General features: G+C 44.1%; 1 protein-coding gene across 1 annotated transcript; it reads right to left on the bottom strand.

Annotated features, from left to right (window-relative positions):
• Positions 1–1,498: 1,498 nt before the first annotated feature.
• pnp4a (purine nucleoside phosphorylase 4a) lies at positions 1,499–15,581 on the bottom strand (the record flags this gene model as incomplete). The annotated part of the gene is made up of 7 exons (XM_080728367.1): positions 1,499–1,639; positions 1,735–1,814; positions 5,198–5,388; positions 6,478–6,653; positions 9,544–9,647; positions 12,432–12,595; positions 15,559–15,581. The coding sequence occupies 7 exons, from the start codon at positions 15,579–15,581 to the stop codon at positions 1,499–1,501; spliced, it is 879 nt and encodes a 292-aa protein (XP_080584493.1).
• Between the last annotated feature and the right edge of the window lie 8,672 nt (positions 15,582–24,253).

Below are 24,253 nucleotides of genomic sequence, written 5' to 3'. Positions count from 1 at the left end.
ACTACCTTTAAATGTGTTTTAATCTGTACAATCCTTAGAAAATAAATCCCAACAATAATAAACACACAATGTACAGCTACCATGTAGAAGACCAACAGCACCATCTATCTGTCATACAGAGAACTGTCTGAGGAGTCACATTGTGGTAAAAACATATACATGTTTAGATTGAACAAATTGTATATATTATTCAAGCACCATCAACAGCAGAAAAACAGGTTTACAGTTGTATTAATGTAAATAATTATCAAAGAACATTGTTATACTCTTAATATTCAGATACAGACTGGATTTTCAACATTGTTAAGATTATAGAACATATTCTTTTCAAACATCGGAAATTAAATCTCACATATTTATATACATAAAGATACAAGATTAATATATTAATATTTCACACAGCAGTTGATTGTAGTAGAACAAGTTACCCTGTCTATTAACAGTATTGCGTCATAATAATAAAATACGATAACATAAAATAAAAGTATTACTTCATAATAAAATCATTACTACATATTAATAAAAGTATACTTCATATATCGTTGCTGGCGGTAACCTCACATGTCCAAAACTCTTTATGGATTAAAATAAAAGAAAATGCAAAAACTGCAGATTTACAAGCTCATAAACATTTTGAGCTTGTAAATCTGCTATTTTTGATACTTTTGTGTGGGCGCTTTTGCATGCATGCGTGCGTGTCTGTGTGTGTGGGGGGACGTGCGTGCATAAGTGTGCCTGTGTGTATGTACATTCGTATGCCATTGCATGCATGCATGCATGCGTGCATGTGTTTGGGGTGTGTGCAGTGCATTCATGCCTGTGCGTGCATGTACAGTATATATACATAGGTGCGTGTGCACGTACGCGTATGCATACGTGCATTGATGTGCGTGCGTTTGTGCATTCACGTGCGTGTGCGTTAGGGCATTCACCAAATATTCGAATATTCGAATATCAAAGTCACTATCCCACGTTGTTCACCGAAGTCGAATATTCGCTTATTTATTTATTTATTTTCTCTTTAAATAAATATATAGTTTATAAAGCTTGGCTAGATAGGAAGTCATAAGAATGAGTTGTCAATGCCCCTGGTGGATGAATTTTTTAATGCTTTATACCAGGGGTTCCCAAAACCTTTTAGGCAGTGACCCCCAAAATAAACATATTTGAACTGGGGACCCCCATCCTGACAAGCACTTGGAACTGTAGGTATTACATTTAATGGGACTCGGTTCCGCAGATAAATATTGTGAAAATAGCAGATCTACATGCTCACAACGCTGTGAGCATGTAGATCGGCTATTTTCACAATGTCTTGCTTACTTAATATTTGACAGTTTGGCCAGTCCTGTCGAATATTCGACTATTCGAATACTTTGAGGTCGAATAATTCCGATACTAAAAATCACTATTGGTGAATGCCCTAGTGTGCGTGTGTATATGCGTGTGTGTGTGTGTGTGTGTGTGTGTGTGTGTGTGTGTGTGTGTGTGTGTGTGTTCAGACGGTAGTGTTGTTGTTGACGTCCATCCTGCTGATCAGTTCAGTCACCAGAGTCTGCAGGGTGTGTGACCTCAGCTTGCTGACCTCCAGGACCCCCTCGTGGTTCACACTGTCTGTGTCCTCGTAGCTCTTCACCACCTGTCAACCAATCAATCAATCAACCAATCAACCAATCAATCAATCAATTCTAGAAATACTCTGTTACAAGTAGAAGTCTGGTATTAAAATTGTACCTTGTTGGTGATGAGAGACAAGCCAAACACCCGCAGTCCACAGTGTGTAGCAACTATGACCTCTGGAGCAGTGCTCATACCTACACACACACACACACACACACACACACACACACACACACACACACACACACACACACATGCATTTTTGTTTTATATACATGGAATATCGTGACTACTAATTGAAGCCGAGGCCGAATTGGGCCAAATCGCATGGATGAGCCCTGACAGCACATGGTTGGTGCTACAGACTCCAGATTTCGCACACAGACAGCTCAGACCTTTGCCTACGTTCTTAGCTAGGCCTCGACCCGACCCGATATGCGGTTTTCCGGAACCAATGCGAAAGGTTCGGAATCTCCATATGCGGAGTCCTGACTACTAATTGAAGCCAATGGACGCCGAATCCGAATTGGCCCGAATCGCATGGATGAGCCCTGACAGCACATGGTTGGTGCTACAGACTCCAAATTTCACACACAGACAGCTCAGACCTTTGCCTACGTTCTTAGCTAGGCCTCGACCCGACCCGATACACAGTTTTTCGGATCTGGCACGAAAGGTTTGGAATCTCCGTATGCGGAGATGACTGACATCGGGCTGTTCCGGAGCAAGCGCTGACTCATTGTGACATCACTTCATAAAAGGCTCTGACATCACATACACTAGATGAGTCAACAACAAATCTCTCTGAGTGTGGCATAAACTTAAAGCTATACTGTGTAAGTTGCTCAACTGGTGGTCTGTAGCAGTATAGCAAACCGCGGTCGCGTTTGCTATTTTCGTCCGTTTTTCGCTCGCGGACCGGGCCGTCAGACCACCGCGTCTGCCTCGCCTCGCCGAGACGCTTTCAATGAGGTCTCCCGTGTCCTTCTACGAGCAGCGGTTGGGGAGTTACATGCTAGACTCCTCCAGTGTAAACACTGCAGTGTACTTCCTGAAGGTGTGTTTCCTAAACCCACCAGAGAGCCCGGCAGTGTATGTTCTGCGCTGTGATTGGCCGGCAGTGTATAACCCTCGCTGTGATTGGCCGGTAGTGTGATGACGCAATTTTTCCGCGAAAACCGGTCCCGGGCAGGGATCATAGAAAACATATAAAGAGAAGGCTTTAGAAGCTGAAAATAACGGAGTGGGGGTTCTAAAACTTTAGCGATTTAACAGCTAGGACCATTTTAAGATTTGTTTTATAAAAAAAGTTACATGGTATAACTTTAAGTCTTTCTTCCTCTCACTTCGAGGTGAGCAAAGTTCAGGGTGCTCTTCAGAGCGGTTGGGTTCCGAGGGAATTAGCGGGCTGTGCCTTTAAGAGAACCAGGTGAATAATGTGGATAAGCCCGGGCAGTTCCCTCTCACGCTAAACTTAAATAATAAAGGGGAATAAGGAGCCCAGGGGCTAGGGAACTCCGGGGCGCTCTGTAAGTAAAGTAAGGGGTGAGTTACGAAGGCTCTCACTTGCTCTCACTTGCCTCGACCCGACAGATATCTCCGTATATGGGCATAAATTGGACACAGACTGATACAGAGATCTTCATATACGGTATGGGCAGATACAGAGATCTCCATATATGGGCATTTGGGCTAGAGTAAAATGGGCATAAAAGGGACACAGACAGATACAGAGATCTCCATATATGGGCATATGGGCATAAAATGGACACGCGGTTTTCCAAAACCGGCGCAAAATGTTCGGAATCACATATTGGCATATGGGCATAAAATGGAAAAAAAAATGGGGTTTGCATTAAAGGGTGGGGCATTCATTCCCTATTTCAAATTCGGCACGCGCGTTCCCCGCCGCAGCAGGTAGTGCAGTGCCCGGCCTCGACCCGATCCGATACGCGATTTTCTGGAACCAGCACGAAAGGTTCGGATTCTGATGTCTGACATCAGGGTTTTCCGGAACCGGCACTGTGTCCGCATAGATCTCCATATATGGGCATAAAATGGATGCAGACAGACAGATACGGATATCTCCATATATGGGCATAAATGGACACAGGCAAACAGATGGTCAAAGATCTCCATATATGAGCATAAAATGGACGCAAAAAGACAGATACATATATCTCCATATATGGGCATAAATGGACACAGGCAAACAGATGGTCAAAACGGGTCCTATGACAACAGGTATAATGGGGTTTGCATTAAAGGGGGAACCAGCACTGTGTCTGCAACATAGTCGGAGGCACAGACAGATACAGAGATCTCCATAATGGGCATAAAGGGACACAGACAAACAGATACAGAGATCTCCATATATGGGCATAAAATGGATGCAGACAAACAGATACAGAGATCTCCATATATGAGCATAAATGGACACAGGCAAACAGATGGTCAATACAGGTCCTACAGAGATCTCCATATATGGGCATAAAATGGACGCAAACAGACAGATAACTCCATATATGGGCATAAATGGACACAGGCAAACAGATGGTCAAAACGGCTTCTACAGAGATCTCCATATGGACATAAAATGGACATAGACAGACAGATATCCCCATATATGGGCATAAATGGACACACGCAAACAGATGGTCAAAACAGATCCTATGACAACAGGTATAATGGGGTTTGCATTAAAGGGCGTGGCATTCATCCCCTATTTATATTGTTCCCGAGTTGGCCAGGGCGCCGACTAGACGCTTGGCCGCCCGAAGGGCGGCCGAGCTTCTAGTATATGGAATAGAAGAAGACATGCAACTTACACATAGACAGTGGCACTGTGATGGATCGTACCAACCTCAAGTCTGTTTCTTGTCCTGTTTCTTGTTCATTCTGTCTCTGTGCCTCTCTCTCTCTCTCTCTCTTGCCCTCCACTCTCAAAACAACTATTGATGTACTTTTGATCTTAATTATACAGTATGCAGTATTTTGTTTATTTATTCATTTTTGTGTCAGCTTGTTGGCACTGAGAAAAAACTGTTATGTAAATTGTGTCTGAATAATTCCGTAAGGGATGGGCTGCGAAAGGCAGCCAGACACGAAAATAAATCATTCATTCATTCATTCATACAGATATATTGTCAATCAAATCTATAGGCTGTATAGCTATTATGGGTGCAGAGAATTATAGAGAGGCAGGGGCTGAAATTTCTTAAAGGGCCTTTTCGAAAATAGCAGACCTCCAAGCTCACTTGGAGGGCGTCTATTTTTCGGTGCGTGATACCACACTGAACTAAGCATAATCAATAATAATCAATACTGTAGATGTGGCGTTTCTACACAGAGAGGGCTGCATTCAAGTTCAGGAGAGTTTGAACAAGGCAATTCTCTTGAATGCCGCCTTCAGGTATGGCATGGAAAGAGGGTATTTGCATTTCTTTCACCATAGTAAAAACTGCATCCATGGTCTGGAGAGGGCACTTTTTACAGACAGGGGCTCAAGCCCCCTTTGATGTCTATGTGTGCACGTGCCTAGCATGCACTGTGTTGTGTATGTGTGTGTGTATCTTACCCACAACATCGACTCCCAGGCGATGCATCAGTCTGGCCTCTGCGACCGTCTCAAAGTTAGGCCCGCCCACCATGGCGTACACGCCCTCCCTGACGAACTGGGACACGCCCATCTGCTTAACGATCTCCGTTGCTAGGCGACACAGGTCCTTGTCGTAAGCCCCCGACATGGCAGGAAACCTCGGGCCAAACCTGGAAACCATGGCAACACAAAATATAAATGAAGACTAATATAAAAATATATTTTATCATATCTATTGTGACTTCTTGGGACAGTGTGACCAGTCATCTGGTGCAGTCCCAGGCACTTCTGCTCTCCAGGAATCTGAAGAAGTGCTGTTCTAAAAAACAAAACTGCTTAAAACAGGCTTCCCACAAATCTTTACCAATTAATTTCCAAAACTTCCAGAATATTTAACCCGATTTCCAGGACTATATAGCAATAATTCAGCTCAATTAACGAGTCGCTTACTCCTATGTGAAATGCCCAGAGACAGGCAGTGTATGCCAGTGGTTCTCAACCTTTTCAGGCCGTGATCTCCGAAATAATCATATTTGAACTGGGGACCCCGGCAGGCCGGCACCCTGACGAGCACTAAGAGTTGAGGAATTTTGTATAACACGGTTTTATTATGAAAATAGCCGATCTACATGCTCACAACGCCTCGCGTTGCGAGGCGTTGTGAGCATGTAGATCAGCTATTTTCACAATTTCTGCCTCTAATATTTGACAATTTGGCCAATGTTTAATTTGTCATTTCAGAGGTATTAACAAAATCAATAACCAAAGACAATGCATAGCTATTTTTTTCCAGGACCTTCCACTCCAGGACCCTTGATCAATTCCAAAACTTTTCCAGTACTGGAATCTTTTTTTTCTAATTTCAAAATATTTCCTGGAATTTCATGACCGTGGGAACCCTGTAAAAAACAATGTAGGTGCGGCATCTAAAGTAGACTTGAGCCATGAAAGGAACCGGTGAGCGAGCCGTTAGATGAGCTAGTCACCGTGCCAAGCATTGCGAAGTCCGCTTGAGCCTACTCAAGGCCATTAAAAGTTATGTCCCAAAAGGGACAGAATCATAAATCCCATCCCCCTATGTCAACATGTGCCATTTCAGCCCCCCGTCCAGTCAAACGTTTGACTTCTTGGGACGTCCGTCCCACAAAGTCACCCTTTGCCGTCTTGGGAGTGAGAAATGTGTTGCTAGAGCGGTGAGCAGGTTGAGTTGTGAACACTCCTAACACATTGGAGTATACAGGTATTAGTAGTATATTTACTTGTCATCGTTGGGTCCGTTGAGCGGATTCAAACCAGCCAATCCAGGGAAGTTGATGTGGTCTTTGATGATCATGATGTCACCAGGCTGGTAGCCGTCGGCCAATGAGCCGGCTGCGTTTGTCACAATTAGAGTCTCCACCCCCAACAGCTTGAACACTCTGACAGGAAACGTTGTCTAGACAGACAGACAGACAGACAGACAGACAGACAGACAGACAGACAGACAGACAGACAGACAGACAGACAACAATTGAACAACAATCAATTCAACAGAACTGACCAATGTTGTTGTTCTTTTATCCTATTACTTTATAGCAATCAACTAAATCAATTAGTCTCATTAACCACTTCAGCCCCATTTCATATAGTTACACAAAAATGCAAAATTATTATATTATAATTATATTTATTTTTTTAACCCCAAAACAGATAATCTTCATTAAAGTCGATTATTGATTATTATTATCATTATTATTATTATTAGTAGTAGTAGTAGTAGTAGTAGTAGTAGTAGTAGTAGTAGTAGTAGTAGTAGTAGTAGTAGTAGTAGTAGTAGTAAGACGCCTCAGGGCGACATTCTTGGCAATTCTTGGCCATCTGGCCAGTGATGTATATCGGACCAGTTGCACCAGACCCCTGCATGATAGTCAACAATGTGATGTCAGAACATGCCCATATAACCAAATATGGGTATTCCCAGATATGCGCTTAATAATATTGATGACATCGGGCAGGGACGTGTTGGGCCCCTGATTCAGCCCGGGAAAAGGAATTGGAGAGGCCCTCATTGTGCGTGGCTATTGGCAGTGCGCCAGATTTATGGGGGACCGGTATTCACATGATAGACAAGCCAGTGGGGCCAATGTGATTGCAAGACTTGTCCGTGGCCCATTTTGTTTACTTCTTTTCAATTAAAAATATAGTCTATATAAATATTTTCTTTGTTGAGTACCTAATTGTGTTGGGATGACTTGCTCATTAATATGTTGCAGGAGATTTGTGGCACTGTACATGGTACTGTACATGATTGCATCAGATGAGAACAAGACAGATAGAAGTAATATTTGATAAAAACCTGGATTCCCTGAAGAAACTGAAGAAACTTTGCATACTGTGTGTGCAAAGTTTGAAATGGATGGGGCAACGGTGGCGGAGATATGAGTAGGGGCAAAAGTGTGTTGAGACGTGACTGACTGACAGACTAGCTGACAGACAGCCGGTGAAGGTTTTGAAAGTAACTGCGACCTAACGGTCGCACTAACCAAATGAACTCAATCAGTTTGGTGAACTCCTGATTACAACATAACTAACTGCTGACACAAGACTAGCGATGTGTGCGTGTAACAGGGGTGTGCGTGTGTGTTGTGGGACAGGGACAATACTAGCATTGAGAAGCATTCCAATGCTAAATATAATGCATGTGACCCAACACAGCATGATCAGGTACACACACACACACACACACACAAGCACACACACACACACACACACACACACACACACACACACATTGTGGTCCTGTGTGCCATTTTCCCAAGTAAAATCTTTGGTATGTGGAATGTTGCAGGATTTTACATTCTGTGTGTGTGCGCGTGTGTGTGTGTGTGTGTGTGTGTGTGTGTGTGTGTGTGTGTGTGTGTGTGTGTGTGTGTGTGTGTGTGTTTTTGTACATATATAAAATAAACGTGACAATAACAGTAGTTACTGTAAGACACATCATGAGAGTTTAAATGTGCATGCAATATGACCAATGATGTCATGAGGTTTAAAAGGGTTAAAAGGTCAGCGAGAACAGCTGTTACAGATGTTTTCGTGCAAAAGCGTAGCGTTTAACTATAAGCTCTAGTCCAGGGGTCTTCAACGTTTTCAGGCCAAGGACCCCTTAGCTGAGAGGGAGATAAAGCAGGGACCCCCACTACATATTGTATAAAATGATGTGTGTTGCAGATTTTCATCGATTTCATAGATTGATTTGTAGACTTGTTGGACTTGCCGTCTATGTTCGATTCATTTTAAAATATGTATTTTTCTGACATTTAACAACTGAAATTGCCGATACTTGGTCTGCTCTTTTTTTAACATCTACACCAAACTTATTTGCCAAAGATAGCAGATCTACAAGCTCTCAGCGCCTCGCGCTGCGAGGCGTTGAGAGCTTGTAGCTCTGCTATTTTTGGCCAAAGTTCTCCTCAGAATAGGAAGGTTCAAGTGCAAGCATTTTAAATAATATCACACAAAGATTTTGGCGGCCCCCCTGTAGTAACTCTGAGGACCCCCTGATGAAGACCCATGCTCTAGTCTATATGATAGTAATCATTGAGTTTGTGTTCAGTAACAGTAATGTGAATACCTTTTGTACTTTTACTCAAGTAAAATACCAGACTTTTATTTGTTTTACTTCTACATTGTGTATTGCTACTTTTTACTTGAGTACAAAATGTGAGTACTTCTGCCACCACTGATGGAAACACACCTGAATGGCTTAAAGGTATATTCAGTGATTGTATTTCATTCAAATAAAAATATAATTGGTACATTTTCCATTCATTCTCCTCACTAGAATGTGTGCTGGCCATATAAGGACTTCCACCATGGCCTGTGTTGCGAGCATAGCTAGATTCGGTTTTCAGAGGTGGCCAGCCAGTCCTCGACCAATCAGGGTAGAGTATGGCCGTAGTTATGTTATGATGTTTAGTTATGATGGTCAAAATAAAGGTTTTGAGAACCACAGTTGTTCTGAATTAAGAACGTCTGCTAAATGCCTAGATTGTAAACTACTGAACTCATAAAATGCCACAGTCTCATAGTAAATCAGTATCATACATATCCTGAAGCTGGAGACGTAGGCCTGCCGATATTCAGTGATTGGGTCTAATGATCAAAACCAGAACATTATAATGGTGTAAAAAATCTATAAAAAACTAAACATTTCCACACTGTAAGGCCAGTAAGGGACAAGATGACCCCCGGCCACTTTCATTATCACTGAATAATACACCTTTAACTAGAATGTGTGTGCATGCGTGTGTGTGTGTGTGTGTGTGTGTGTGTGTGTGTGTACTAACCTTACACAGTGTGTGTCCCTCATACATGTGGAAGCGTCCCTGCATACACACACATGACTTCCCCTTCAGCTCCCCGAACACCAGCCTGCCGGCATGACCCTGCACTGAACACACAACGTATAGGACTGTCACCACATGACCCTGCACTGAACACACAACGTATAGGACTGTCACCACATGACCCTGCACTGAACACACAACGTATAGGACTGTCACCACATGACCCTGCACTGAACACACAACGTATAGGACTGTCACCACATGACCCTGCACTGAACACACAACGTATAGGACTGTCACCACATGACCCTGCACTGAACACACAACGTATAGGACTGAACACCAGCCTGCCGGCATGACCCTGCACTGAACACACAACGTATAGGACCGTCATGACCCTGCACTGAACACACAACATATTGAAGACCAGCCTGCCAGCATGACCCTGCACTGAACACACAACGTATAGGACATGACCCTGCACTGAACACACAACGTATAGGACATGACCCTGCACTGAACACACAACGTATAGGACATGACCCTGCACTGAACACACAACGTATGGGACCGTCACAACATCATGACCCTGCACTGAACACACAGCGTATAGGACTGAACACCAGCCTGCCGGCATGACCCTGCACTGAACACACAACGTATAGGACATGACCCTGCACTGAACACACAACGTATAGGACCGTCACCACATGACCCTGCACTGAACACACAACGTATAGGACCGTCACCACATGACCCTGCACTGAACACACAACGTATAGGACCGTCACCACATGACCCTGCACTGAACACACAACGTATAGGACCGTCACCACATGACCCTGCACTGAACACACAACGTATAGGACCGTCACATGACCCTGCACTGAACACACAACGTATAGGATGACCCTGCACTGAACACACAACGTATAGGACCGTCATGACCCTGCACTGAACACACAACGTATAGGACATGACCCTGCACTGAACACACAACGTATAGGACCGTCACAACATTTTATATGACGATTAAATGTCACTCAAATAGTTGCGATTAACGATTTCATTGTGTTTTTGTTGTTGACCATTACATTTCTGTTTGGCTTTTAGGATTTGAAGTTGCACATGGCAGATATGACACATAACCCAAATATACAAAGAAATGAAGGACATATTTGACAACTTTACACTTTAAAAAGAACATTGATAGTGGAAATAGCCGATCGACAAGTGTCACTGCGCGTTGTGACCTTGTAGATCTGCTATTTCCACTATTTTTTACTTTAAAACATATATATGAAAATCTTTCAACATGGAATCGAGTATGACGATTATGAAAAATAATCACGATTATGTCAAATAATTGCGATTAGACGATTATGTAATAATTGGACACAACGTACACACAATGTGCAAAATGTACACACAATATAACATTAGCCCTAATACCTGGAAATGGGCCTGACAAATGTGTCACAGAAGGCGGGCGGATGTTTTGCCATGTGGTGGGACGGCTTGTTTATGTATGGTCACTTAAGATCAGTGGCTCTCAAACCTCTTGACTCAGGTCAGCTTTATGAATATAGCCTTTTCATCCACGGTGTTACATTGTTACTGTATAGCTCACTCCCTAGCTTCCACCGTGGCCTGAAGACTCGCCTCTTTAGAGCCCATAGTACGAAGCCGTGGTGAATGCAATCGTTCTATTTACGGCCTGGGCAAGCGCACGATAAACGCAATGATAATTTACCCTTTGTCAAGTCCCGCCCGTTGTCCTGCCCCTCTTCACACCCATTGGTTGGTGTCTTGGTGGGACATTCGGTGGGACAATCCATCCACTACCATTTTAGTTCAGTTGCTTCGTATTGTTATTCTGTGTGTTCAATTCTAATTTCAAACTTGGTTTCAGTAAAATGGAGCTGCCCAGTGGCAGTATAGTGACTCAGCATGTTTTTAAAAAAAGTTTTAGCAAATTCAACATTAAAAAGGCGGAACCAGGGCGGGACAAGGCAGATAGAGCCTGCTGGTTGGTCAGTCAGCGACGAACCAGAAGGCTAACAAAGGGTGAATTGGGTTTTGGTGCACCTCGCGAGGTCCAAGTGACTACAACGGAGAGCTCCCTACGTCCGGTTCAGCCAATCACAAGCTTAAAAAATGAGTCCGGGGCGTGGTTATCCATCTTTCCCAGTGGGATCCATAATCACGTGCGACTGGAGGAGGGGCATGTGAGAAATCAGGGGTGGAGGTTGTGGTTTGCCAGGCAAGGAGCGTGTGTGCAAAGTTTGGCATGGATAGGGGCAACGGTGCCAGAGATAAGAGTAGGGCCAAAAGCAACCTCATGGTGGCGCTAGAAGAGGGGCATTTGAAATCAGGGGCGGAGGTTGTGGTTGGCCAGCCAAGGAGTGTGTGTACAGAGTTTGGCATGTAACGGTGCCGGAGATAAGAGTAGGGCCAAAGGTGTGACGTGACCTAAGGGACAGACAGACGGACAGACGGACAGCCAGTGGAGCTTTTCATAGTAACTTGCGACCTGTCATATTACGCTACGTAATGTGTCAATCTTTCCCCCTTTCAGGACAGATTAAAAATAACTTCATATACTTGACATTTAACCACTTGAAACCCAGCATCCATATTCTCTGAGGAATTTTCACCAAAACAAAGCGTGGCATGACGTGGCACGTTGTAAGCTTGCACATATGTTATTTTTGGTGAAGGGATTTGGAGTGGATTGGCTTGCGTGTGTGCGTATTTGTGTGTGTGTGATTGCATGTGTGTGTGCTTGAGTGTGTGTGTGTGTGTGTGTGTGTGTGTGTGTGTGTGTGTGTGTGTGTGTGTGTGTGTGTGTGTGTGTGTGTGTGTGTGTGTGTGTGTGTGTGTATTACCTGTACTTTGGGGGAATCCCGGTATATCCGAATAATGGAAGGTGTCTTGACATTTGAGCGCGTCAGCGAGCATGCCCAGTCCAGACCCACAGATGATGGCCACCTTGGGTCGATGCTTCGTCTGGGCCAGCAGCCAATCAGCTGTGTTCTTGTAGTCTTCATGACTACCGACCAGGAAGTGGAGTAGAAAGGAGAGAGGAAAGAAATCAAACATAAAGTCAGCTGCTACACTATACTGTATAATCTAATAATGTGTGATCTAGAATTTTGGAACAGAGGACAGAAGCTATTCCGTGTGTTTGTGTGCTTGCGGGTGTGCGTGCGCGCGTGAGACCGATTTATTAACAGGTGTGTGGTCCAGCATTCATTTTGCCGACTAAATCTATGGTGAAAAATCATTGTCTACCGTTTTTTCCCCTGACGAACTAAATACAAACTAAAGAAAAAAACATAAACACCATAACTAAATATATTAACAATTTTATCACAAAATAATAAGGAGGGACTTGATTGATTGATTGAAAACTTTATTAGAAGTTTGCATAGGAAAAGGACTAAAGTCCAGTTTCATGACAGTTCATTGGTATAAGGTCAACTAAAAGTACTGTGGTGGAATTCAAGTTCTGTCAATAAGACGTAAATAAAGAAGTGTCAGAGGCAAAGGCATAAGGTGGTGGTGGTTTAATACAATGAATTGTACAAGTGATTGTGTACATAGAAGTACCACAGGCCTGTGGTACCGAGATTCTGCCTCAAGCAAAGGAAATCAAACCCTAGTTATATTGGCATTGCAAGGACAAGCTGTAACATAAACAATATCTATCAACCTAGGAAAACATCTTGACTCTTACAGTATATCATGTTATCTGTAATGCATGATGCAGCATAATCTACTCTTACTAACATCACTCATAATCAATCACGATAATATAATATCTACTACTGTTATTAACGTCACATAATCAATCATGCTAACATAAACTCTACGACAGGATACACCCAAAAAAGCCTCAGAAGAAAACGCACAGCAATAGTAGAAGATATACAAGCTCACAACACATTGCGATGCAACGTGTTTTGTGTATATCTACTGCTATCTGAATATTCTGTCTGTCCAACATTTTGTTTGCACACACGCATGCACGCAGGCAGACACACACACACACACACACACACACACACACACACACACACACACACACACACACACACACACACACACACACACACACACACACACACACACACACACACACACACCATGTAATTTCCATACTCTGCATACCATGTTGTCCAAACTGGAGTGAGAACTCGTACAGGATACAATATAAACAAGCGTGTCGCTGTTACTACATGTCATCTTTTCGACACCCGACTCTAACCCTAACCTCCGTGGAGTGAAACACTAACCCTCCGGTCGAAATGATGGTCGTTCGAAAGAGCACGATTTTCCCGATAACCTAATCTGCAGTGAAATAGATAAATTATGGTATTTATCAATCTGATCCATGCTGATCCATGCTCAGCCCTGCGCCAGTCAAAGTCACTGGATTGGTTTAAAGATGGGGATTTGGGAGAGTTAAGATTTCAGAATCTCAACAAAAACACTGGTGTCTACACATTGACAAGTAAGAGACAGAGGAGAAAGTGGTACAGTCAGCTGGGGCATTAAGGCCACCGTGGCCTCAGGTCATGCCATTGGTTTGAGGGGCACAAGGCCAAACTGAGGGGCAACGGCGGCCATGGCCTTCATGGCCTCCATGAAATTCCTGCCTTGGTCACAAGCTCTTTTTGACTTTGACTTTCAAGCTTTTTCAGAAATATTGAAAACTAGAGATGGGACGCTTGTGAACGAATCAAGTCTTTTGAACGGCTCTTTGAAATGAACGATGGGATCTGGTTCGCAGTAGGGAGCCGTTCCATGAACAGTGTTGGAAAAAGTACTCAAATTCTTTACTGAAGTAAAAGTATCAATACTGCAATGTAGAAATACTCTGCCACAAGTAGAAGTCGGAATTAAAATGTACTGAAAAAGTATTGGTATCAAAATGTACTTAAAGTACCAATAGTAGAAGTATTCATTATGCAGAATGTCTCGTTTCACAGGTTTTCCAATGAATAAAATGTAGAGAAATCATTTTAAAATAGCCGATCTACAAGCTCACAATGCGTCGCAACAATGGCCAAAATGTACATAGGGTTGAAGTGATTTGTAATTATACTCAAAATCTACAAAGTAACTAGTAACCAAAATGAGACCGTCTTTTGAACGGCTCTTTGAAAGGAATGGATCCCAGAGATCCAGCTCACTTCAAAGAGCCATAAATCCCATCTCTAATGAAAACAGCAGATTGACACATTGACAATGACGACATGACATGATCCTCTCTTAACCTTTAGTAACAACTAAATATGAAATGGACCCCACTGCCCACCGCACACACACACACACACACACACACACACACACACACACACACACACACACACACACACACACACACACACACACACACACACACACACACACACACACACTTGGGCATTCACCAAATATTCAAATATTCGAATATCAAAGTTACTATTCGATGTTGTTCACCGAAGTCGAATATTCACTTATTTTGTCTTCTCTTTACAAAATATATAGTTTATAAAGCTTGGCTAGATAGGAAGTCATAAGAATGAGTTGTGAATGATGAATGATGAATGTTGAATTTGTTAATGCTCTATACCAGGGGTTCTCAAACCTTTTTAGGCTGTGACCCCCAAAATAAACATATTTGAACTGGGGACCCCCACCCTGACAAGCACTTGGAATTGTAGGTATTACATCTAATGTGACTCGGTTCCGCAGATAAATATTGTGAAAATAGCAGATCTACATGCTCACAACGCCTCGCGTTGCGAGGCGTTGTGAGCATGTAGATCGGCTATATTTGCCAGTTTGGCCAGTTTGGCCTGTCCTGTCGAATACTTTGAGGTCGAATAACTCGAATACTAAAAATCACTATTCGTGAATGCCCTAACACACACACACACACACACACACACACACACACACACACACACACACACTCACACACACACACACACACACACACACACACACAGAGACGGGTTATCCTACCTGATCTGATCTTTGCTGTGCATGTTCCCAAAACGCTCTGCTAGTCCTGTATAGATGTGTGGGCCAGACATCTAGAGTCAGACAGACAGAGACAGACAGACAGAGAAAGACAGAGACGTGGTGACACAGACAGACAGAGTGGTGCGGTTTAAATATCCTTTAAATTATATCACAGCCCATCACATGACGTGATTGGTCACAACCCCTTCCATTCATGGCCGACGGCCAATCAGACATGCTGTCGTAGAGGGTTGGTCTCCTGTGTGTGTGCGTGCGTGCGTGCATGTGTGTGTGTGAACTCACGTGTCTTACATTTAGAGTTGACGTTTAAAATTAAATATGTGCACGTGTGTGCACGTGCACACATGTTCTTAACAGACATGCAGCATCCTAGCATCTTTAACTAGAAAAGGAGCAGGTCTTCGCCTGGTTGGGTGGCCTACCCAGGCCTGTGTCTTTGAAGCCAATTACAGGCGTAATTGGCTTATGGAACATAACAATACTGTTTGACACCCATTGTCACATAACTCATAAAACCATTTGTTCTTCATTTAATGCAAAAAGTGCACTACTACCACTACTACAGTAATAGTACGCCTGATTCAATTTGTGTCGAGTTTCTGTGTGACACACTGGATGGGTTTATGAGACACCACACACACGTTATTACACCAAACGGTTTGAAACAAAGTACTTTGTCCCTTGTTCCAAAACGTTGGTTAGGGTTTAGTGGGCAGAGGAGGTCGTCACCGGGTCACCTCTCACCCGGTCTATGTGTCTGTAACGTTTTACCACAAAAGGTCTAAACCAGTGGGTCCAACCATGTGGGTCTAATATTTACCACTAAAAGACTAAACTCTAAACCAGCGACTCTCAATCTTTTCTGGATCAGGGACTTGAAAATCTCAAAAGTTCAAACCTTTCGGGCCGCGACCCCTAGGTCTTTGTGGAACAAGAAAAAGTGAATCCACGTCCGGTAAATGGAACTTATGTTATTGCGACCGAAGGTCGCAGTATACCATGAGAAATAATAATAATAATAATAATAATCTTTATTGTCCCCAAAGGGAAATTTGTCTTCACAGTCTGTTCCAACAAGAAACAACACATAGCCAAAAAGACAACACAACATATCACATAGACAAGTCATCAGTCAAATGTCGCAGCTTGTCCGTCAGTCCTTCAGTCAGTACAGGAAGTGATGTCACGTGACATCACCTCATCAAAGATCAAACCCTGGATATCCATACTGTGTCAGTCAGTCCATATGGGTATCCCTTTCATGCCCATATATGAAGATCCCTGATGTCATCGATATATATCACTGGCCAGATGGCAAAGGCATGGCCCATATCTGTGTGGCTGGTTCAGATAGGGATCTCCATGTATGGGCATGAAATCAGGGGTGTTGTTGCCTGGATTATTCATGAAGCTTTCCCGGAAGAGAAAGATCCCATGATTTTCCGCTTTGCGCTGTTTTCCCCCCACGAGGTACCAAAAAGATTTTTTTCTCCACTGGACCCCATTCATTTTCCTCTTTGATTTTCTAACCTTAATAAACATTGTCATAAATTATTTATGGTTCCTGTCGCTAGTGAAAAACTGCCTTTCGATTACCATAAATGGTAAATGGTGCATTTATATAGCGCTTTTATCCAAGGCACTTTACATAGATTGTGCATTACATTCACCCATTCACACACACATCCATACACCGATGGCGGAGGAAACCATGCAAGGCACCAACCTGCTCACCGGGAGCAACTAGGGGCTCAGAGTCTTGCTCAAGGACTCTTCGACAATAACTCAGGGGGAGCCATTATGCGTTTTGTGCAAATATGGTCCCATTTATGTTACAATTGATGATAAAGTTGCGGGGGGCGCGGCCAACTAAACTGATATCAGCCGGCTGTGTTCTTCTTCGTGTGCTGTATTTCGGGAGGCTCCGACCACATTCTCCCATGTATCCCTGCGGTTGCACGAGACCGTTGGCAGCCAATAGCATTCCTTATGATTCCTGGGGTACCATTCAAACAATGATGGCGACACCCATACAAGGGACAAAAAAGCGTCATTTTCAGTTTTCAAGCATCAGTCTAAGCCTTCATCTATACTATAATTTTGCGATGTCTGTCTGAGTGAGTGAGTGAGTGTCTGTCTGTCTGAAACAGCGTTTCTCCTCAGTGGCTGGAGCAATTGATCTGAAATCGCATCACCATTAGCATATGAACACACCTGACATAACTGTGAAGCCCGTTGTCACTTTCACAAATCGTATGCTGTATATTAGCATTTTTATGGTGTATCTACTATCTATTCTGCATCTAGCTTGAGGCTAATCTATTCTGCATCTAGCATGAGGCAACATGTTTAACCAGCTCTCTGTGTGTGTGTGTGTGTGTGTGTGTGTGTGTGTGTGTGTGTGTGTGTGTGTGTGTGTGTGTGTGTGTGTGTGTGCAGGCAGGCGGGTGTGTGCGCAGGCGGGTGGGCGGGTGGGCGGGCGGCCTGGGGGGGGGGGGGGGGGGGGGGGGTAGCCATTAAACGAAACGGGTATTTCTACATTGATGCTCCTACATATTATCATGCAAGCACCAGTTAAAGTTACTTTCCATCCCTCATATACTGTATGCACAGTGCACATCCCATAACCCACACACTGCACATCATTTTGGAGCTCATATCTTTGAACGGGTAAGGGCTAGTTAGTATAATTGGTAAGACCTGTGAAGAAAGTAAGCCTATGGAAGAGTTATTTCCATTATGGCTGCAGTGCATAGAGAGCCAATAGTGGCACGAAATGATCTTTGACTATTGGATAGATTTTACAGTGATCTGATCACTGCCCTCACCATAAGGCAAGGATCTTCAGCAGGGGGTCTGGGACCCCTAGGGGGTCCTCAGAGTTACTACAGGGGTCCTCCAAATCTTTGTGTGATAGAAACGTTTTTTCTCCTTTTTTAATAACCACTTGAACCCTATAGTGTCCATATTCTGAGAACTTTAGCCAAAATAGCAGATCTACAAGCTCACAACGCCTCGCAGCGCGAGGCGTTTTGAGCTTGTAGAACGGCTATTTTTCGGCAAAGAGGTTTGGAGTAGAGGGAAAAAAGAGCACATTAAGTACAGAGTGAAAGGTGAAGTTTATTAAGTATTGACAGTTCAAGTGATTAAATATCTGAAAATTGTCATGAATCCAAAATAAACTGTTGATTGTGCTGTCAAAACGATTAAATTATAATCTATGAAAAGGTTGTGGGGGTCCCTGCTTCATCTCTCTCTCAACTAAGGGGTCCTTGGCCTGAAAACGTTGAAGACCCCTGACATAAGGTATAGGCCTGATAACTCTCTCTCTCTCTGATACTCACGATATTGACACAGCGTGATCTAGTATGAGAGTGATGACACTATAACGTTGACTCCCATTGTAAGAATGGAATGCTGAAGTGCTCATTCTATCTCAATGGCATACTGTAGTTCCAATGTTTGGAACTATGCCATTGAGAGCGGCGAGATCAAAGCGTGTCAGGACTCTCTGTGTTAGAATATTGGTTCCTTCCAGGGATGTGCTGGCCATTGTATTGGGAAAAGCGGGACAACTCCCGAACATCCGGTTCATTCCTGGCCGGTCCAGGCCGGCCATTAGGAAAAAAAATTAAATAAAATGTCGGCCCTTCGTTCCATTTTGGGGGCTGGGCGGCCAACAAAGTAAATCGTCACTGTCGGGCAGAAACCTCGTATCTCCAAGTTTCAAATTTATAATTTTTTTTCGCAAAGCATAGCACTGCTTCATCATACAAGACCGTTGCACAAAAGTATTGAAAACAGCAGATCTACAAGCACACAACGCCTTGTGATGCGAGGCATTGTGTGCTTGTAGATCGGCTGTTTTCACTAGTTTGAATCATTTTTAAAATGGTTTTGGACATACAAGGTTTCCACCCGACAATGACGAAATATAACTCCTGTAATTGGCCCACTGGCTTGTCACTTGTCATGATCTGAAATGGCAAATCTTTGAGTAGCAGCAGCGCTATAGAGAGAGATCTCTCTCTGCTAGCGTGCAATGAGGGCCTCTACAACTCTTTTTCCCGGGCTGAATCAGGGGCCCAGCATGTCCCTGGTTCCTTCTCTCTCTCTGCATCCTTGGCTGCTTTGTTGTTGTCAGGTGGCCGTAGCGTAGGCACATTAAAACCAGGTGGGGATCAAAGGCACCGCTTACTCCTCCTCGCGCCAAAAAGCGAGCGCACCTCTCAGGGACGGACTGGGACTAAAATTCAGCCCTGGCATCTTGGCCAGCCCACCCCTGGCACCTCTCCAACCTAGCAATTCCAAACGTACCATGACATATCAGACATGTCTTGATTATACTCCTCTCCTCACCTCTCTCCTTCATTCCCTCCCCTTTACTTCTCCTCTCCTCTCCTCTCCTCTCCTCTCCTCTCCTCTCCTCTCCTCTCCTCTCCTCTCCTCTCCTAACAGACAGACATGTGAATGATGTTACACAGAATGTGGTTTCTTGTCATGAGACGTTTCAATCAACTGACAACCCTAAACAGACGCAACACGTTTCCCTTTAACACACACACACACACACACACACACACACACACACACACACACACACACACACACACACACACACACACACACACACACACACACACACACAGGACACAATTACCATCTTAATGTTTGTATCATCTGATGCATTCCTACAGGCTCCTGAACACTTTTTTTCCACAATCACTTTGATACTTTACTCTCTCTGTCTGTCTGTCTGTCTCTCTCTCTCTCTCTCTCTCTCTCTCTCTCTCTCTCCCTCTCTCTCTCTCTCTCTCTCTCTCTCTCTGTCTCTCTCTCTGTCTGTCTGTCTCTCTCTCTTATGATTTACTTCATATTGTATTATTATCAAACAAAAGGCTCCTCCTGAGCCTCTTCACTGTACAATGTATTTGTATATCAATTTCTAGTCAATGGAGCATTAATAATTGATTTCTTGCTCACCTTTGGAGTCACATCATGGCAAGGTAACTAACTACACAACCCAAACCTCTAACAAACAAAGGCCCCTTTTCCACCACCGGAGTTGAACCGTTTCGGTTCTTTTTTTCCTGCCTATAATAATATTGAACCAGTTCAGAAATGAATTGGTTCAGAATGCTAAAAGTTGGTTCGGAACTGGAACAAAATAAAATGGCCGCGGCTTCTGTGAAAGCACCAAGGATTGCGTCACCACATGAGGTGGCAACACGTCTGAGCCTGCATTACAAACCATTGTGAACAATGGAGCGATGGTCCCCAAAATATGAGTTCTGTTCAACCAATTTCTCAGTGGGCAGATGACAACTTCAACATCCCAAAAGGAAGCTACAGTAACTGGATTGAAGGGTACATCCACGCAGGGACGTGTTGGGCCCCTGATTCAGCCCGGGAAAAGGAATTGGAGAGGCCCTCATTGTGCGTGGCTATTGGCAGTGCGCCAGCTTTTCGGGGGTGCCGGTATTCACATGATAGACAAGCCAGTAGCTTTAGACAGTTGTTGTTTCTTTCCACTGTGGTGATATCTTGATGAGAAATCTTCTAACATGATGAGAAAGTCTTAGACCGTGCATTAGTTGTGATGCAAGATATGTGCAACAATGGAAATAGAAAGGTCATGTACATGAGCAGTGATTAGATCATGATAAAGGTGGGATCACATCACAGCCGCTGGGGGCGCAGCGCTGCTGCTGACCCTTGTCTCATCTCTCTGTCTCGTCTGTTGTTTTGTTATTGCGACCGTAGGTCGCATTTACTATCAAACCCTGCACAAAGTGTAAGTCAGTCCGTCAGTCAGTCTGTCTGTCACACCTCACACGTCACACTCTTGCCCTGCTCATATCTCCGCAACCGTTGCCCCGATCCATGCCAAATTTTGCACACACGTTCCTTACCTGCCAAACTACAACCTCCAGGGACCCCCAGGTCCCTGGGGGACCCCCAGATGTAAAAAATGACCAACTGTGCTAAACTGACCAAATGACCACCCCCACGGGGCTGCTCACGGGGAATTCCCGGGGACCACCCACTCCTGGTGCTCCAGAACGGATGCAAAAGTGGTGGCGCCCCCAGTGGAGGACCCCCTACACTGCAGCTCACATAAAATGCCGTAACTCCGGCTAGGAGCGACCGGGACAGCCGGGGCCGGTACCTATTCGTCCGCCTTGCCGGCGCGGAGACCCCACCCCTCATTTCTCACATGGCCCTCTTCTAGCGCCACCATGAGGCCGATTCTTGCAAAACACATTTTTGGACACTGCTCCTACAATTTTTGCCCTAAAATCACGCAAATCGGTACACAGTATGTCTACACTCATCCCATCAACATGAATCTCTCCCATATAGCGCCACCTCCAGGCCGATTTTTAAAAACACATTTTTGGACACTGCTCCTACAGATTTTGCCCTAAAATCACGAAAATCACTACACAGTATGTCTACACTCATGTCATCAACATGGATCAGGAAGATTTTGGCAAAACACATTTTTGCCCTATTTGTGGAGATAAGTGACCTACGGTCGCTTATCTCCCGATTAGGGAGTCTTACTGGTGTTTTATGTTGTTTTAAGTGATCGAGCCCGCATTCTCTTTTTGGCAAAATGAAGTCCAACGTCGGTATGATACTTTGGCTGGTTATGTGCCTCCTCGTTGTTTAAAGGTGATACACCATGAAAATTCACTTTTCCTATTTTAAAACATTTTTTTTGGGGTCCCACTAGCACCTTCTATCCTCACAAAGTCCCATTTCACACCATTGTGTCTTTCTCTGGTTTTGGGAAGGTGCCAGGTGGAGGTTAAAAGCATCCCACGGGTTCTCAAAACAGGCTGTCCAGATTTGCTGCCGTTTGTGACGTCATAAACGGCCGTTTTTGAAGAAAAAACTTTTTTTTTGATGGGTGGCACAGTTCAGGCCAAAGGTGGTACTGCAGCTGAAAATGCTCTGAGAGCCATTCAAAAATGAGAGGCTCTCTATTCAGGAGTGGTAATTTAGCCTCAAACCTTTTGAAAAACGTTTTTTGGGACATAAACAATATGACATAAATACTTTTTAAATGCATGGTGTATCACCTTTAATCGCTGAAGTATGGAGCTTGAATGGAAAAGTCGGCGTCCTCACCTACAGTCGGGACCAGCTCTTGTTGCTCAGGCACCCAGTCAGAGCGGGAGACTATGATTTTGACTCGCTGGATATTAAGTATCCAGAACTCAAAAATACCGGAATGCGAAAAGGGACTAAAATAAAGAAAAGAGGCTCGAGAGGTGGAGTGAGACAACGGCTGTGGAGACGCGACAGCAGACACCCCTTGCCGGTAATAACTTTGTCTAATGTTAACACATTGACCAACAAGATGGATGAACTACTTGCTAAAGTCCGATATGACAGCAAGTTTAGACTGAGCAATCTCATCTGTTTCACAGAAACCTGGTTGAAAGAAGAGTCGCCAGACCCAAAGCTGCCTGGATATACAACGATAAGGGCTGATCGAGACTTAAACGTGTCGCGGAAATCTACTGGCGGTGGCATGCGTGTCTATGTGGATGAACGCTAGCCTGATTTCAGACTCTGCGCTGGAGCTTGAGTCTGACATTGTCCCCATTGTAAGAGATTTCAAAGGGGAGGGGATTTAAAATTTGAAATTCCCAATCACAAGACATTTGGTGGGAGGGGTTGTGTTTGACTTGTGTACACAAAACATTCTCCCCTCCCCCTCCCCTCTATGACAGGCATTGTCTTTGATGTTTCATTGATTAGAGAGAATCACTAACGAGCTTGTATGGCTCAATCACTGACTGCAGTTCAGAACCCTTTTGAAGTTCAAAGGGATCAATTAAGAACTCTGGTGAGCCACCCCTCCCTCCGCTGTTTCTGTTGATTTTCAAAAGTTAGACCCACCCCTCCTCGGTCTTGCATTGATTTCATTGGTTGGTGCGCCAGACCGGCCAGGACACCGACAGAAAGACACGCGTCATATGCTAATTCCAGACCAAGAGAAGCAGTCCACTCAGAGAGTGGGCGGGTCTATTGGCTGGAGCCAGGCAAGATGAACGTTGGGCTACTCAGTACACCGTCCGGGAACGCGAATGCACACATGACTATGAAATCCTGGTGTCTCCTTTCGCCCTTTGACTACTAAGAGAGTTTGGCCAGATTACCATCATACTGGTCTATGTACCCGGTCCGGACTGGGTGGGAGTTGCAGCTAGGATAGCCCAGAGCTATAACACCGCTCTGTCCCGTGCAGCTAACCAACCCGTCCTGTTGCTCGGGGATTTCAACTCTTGTGACCTGTCCGATCACCTGCCCAACTTACATCAGTATGTGGACTGTCCGACCCGCCTGGCACGCACTTTGGATAAGTGCTATGGCAATATACCAGACGCCTATAAAGCCATCAGCAGGCCTGCCTTGGGGAAGTCTGACCATAAGGTCATACATCTTCTTCCACATTACAGGGCTAGGCTGAGACGGGAAAAGACAGTAACCAAGGACATTGTAACATGGACAGATGACTGTATGGAGGAAATGAGATGTGAGTTGGAAACTACTGACTGGCTATTTCTGAACTCATGTGACACCCCTCATGAATGAATTGACACCTTTACATCCTATGTGTTGTTTAATGAAAGTAAAATCATGCGAACTAAAACTGTTA

This window comes from Nannobrachium achirus, assembly GCF_963921795.1.
Source record: "Nannobrachium achirus genome assembly, chromosome: 6".
Taxonomy (NCBI): Eukaryota; Metazoa; Chordata; class Actinopteri; order Myctophiformes; family Myctophidae; genus Nannobrachium; species Nannobrachium achirus.
This window is presented reverse-complemented; position numbering and strand designations above follow the sequence as displayed.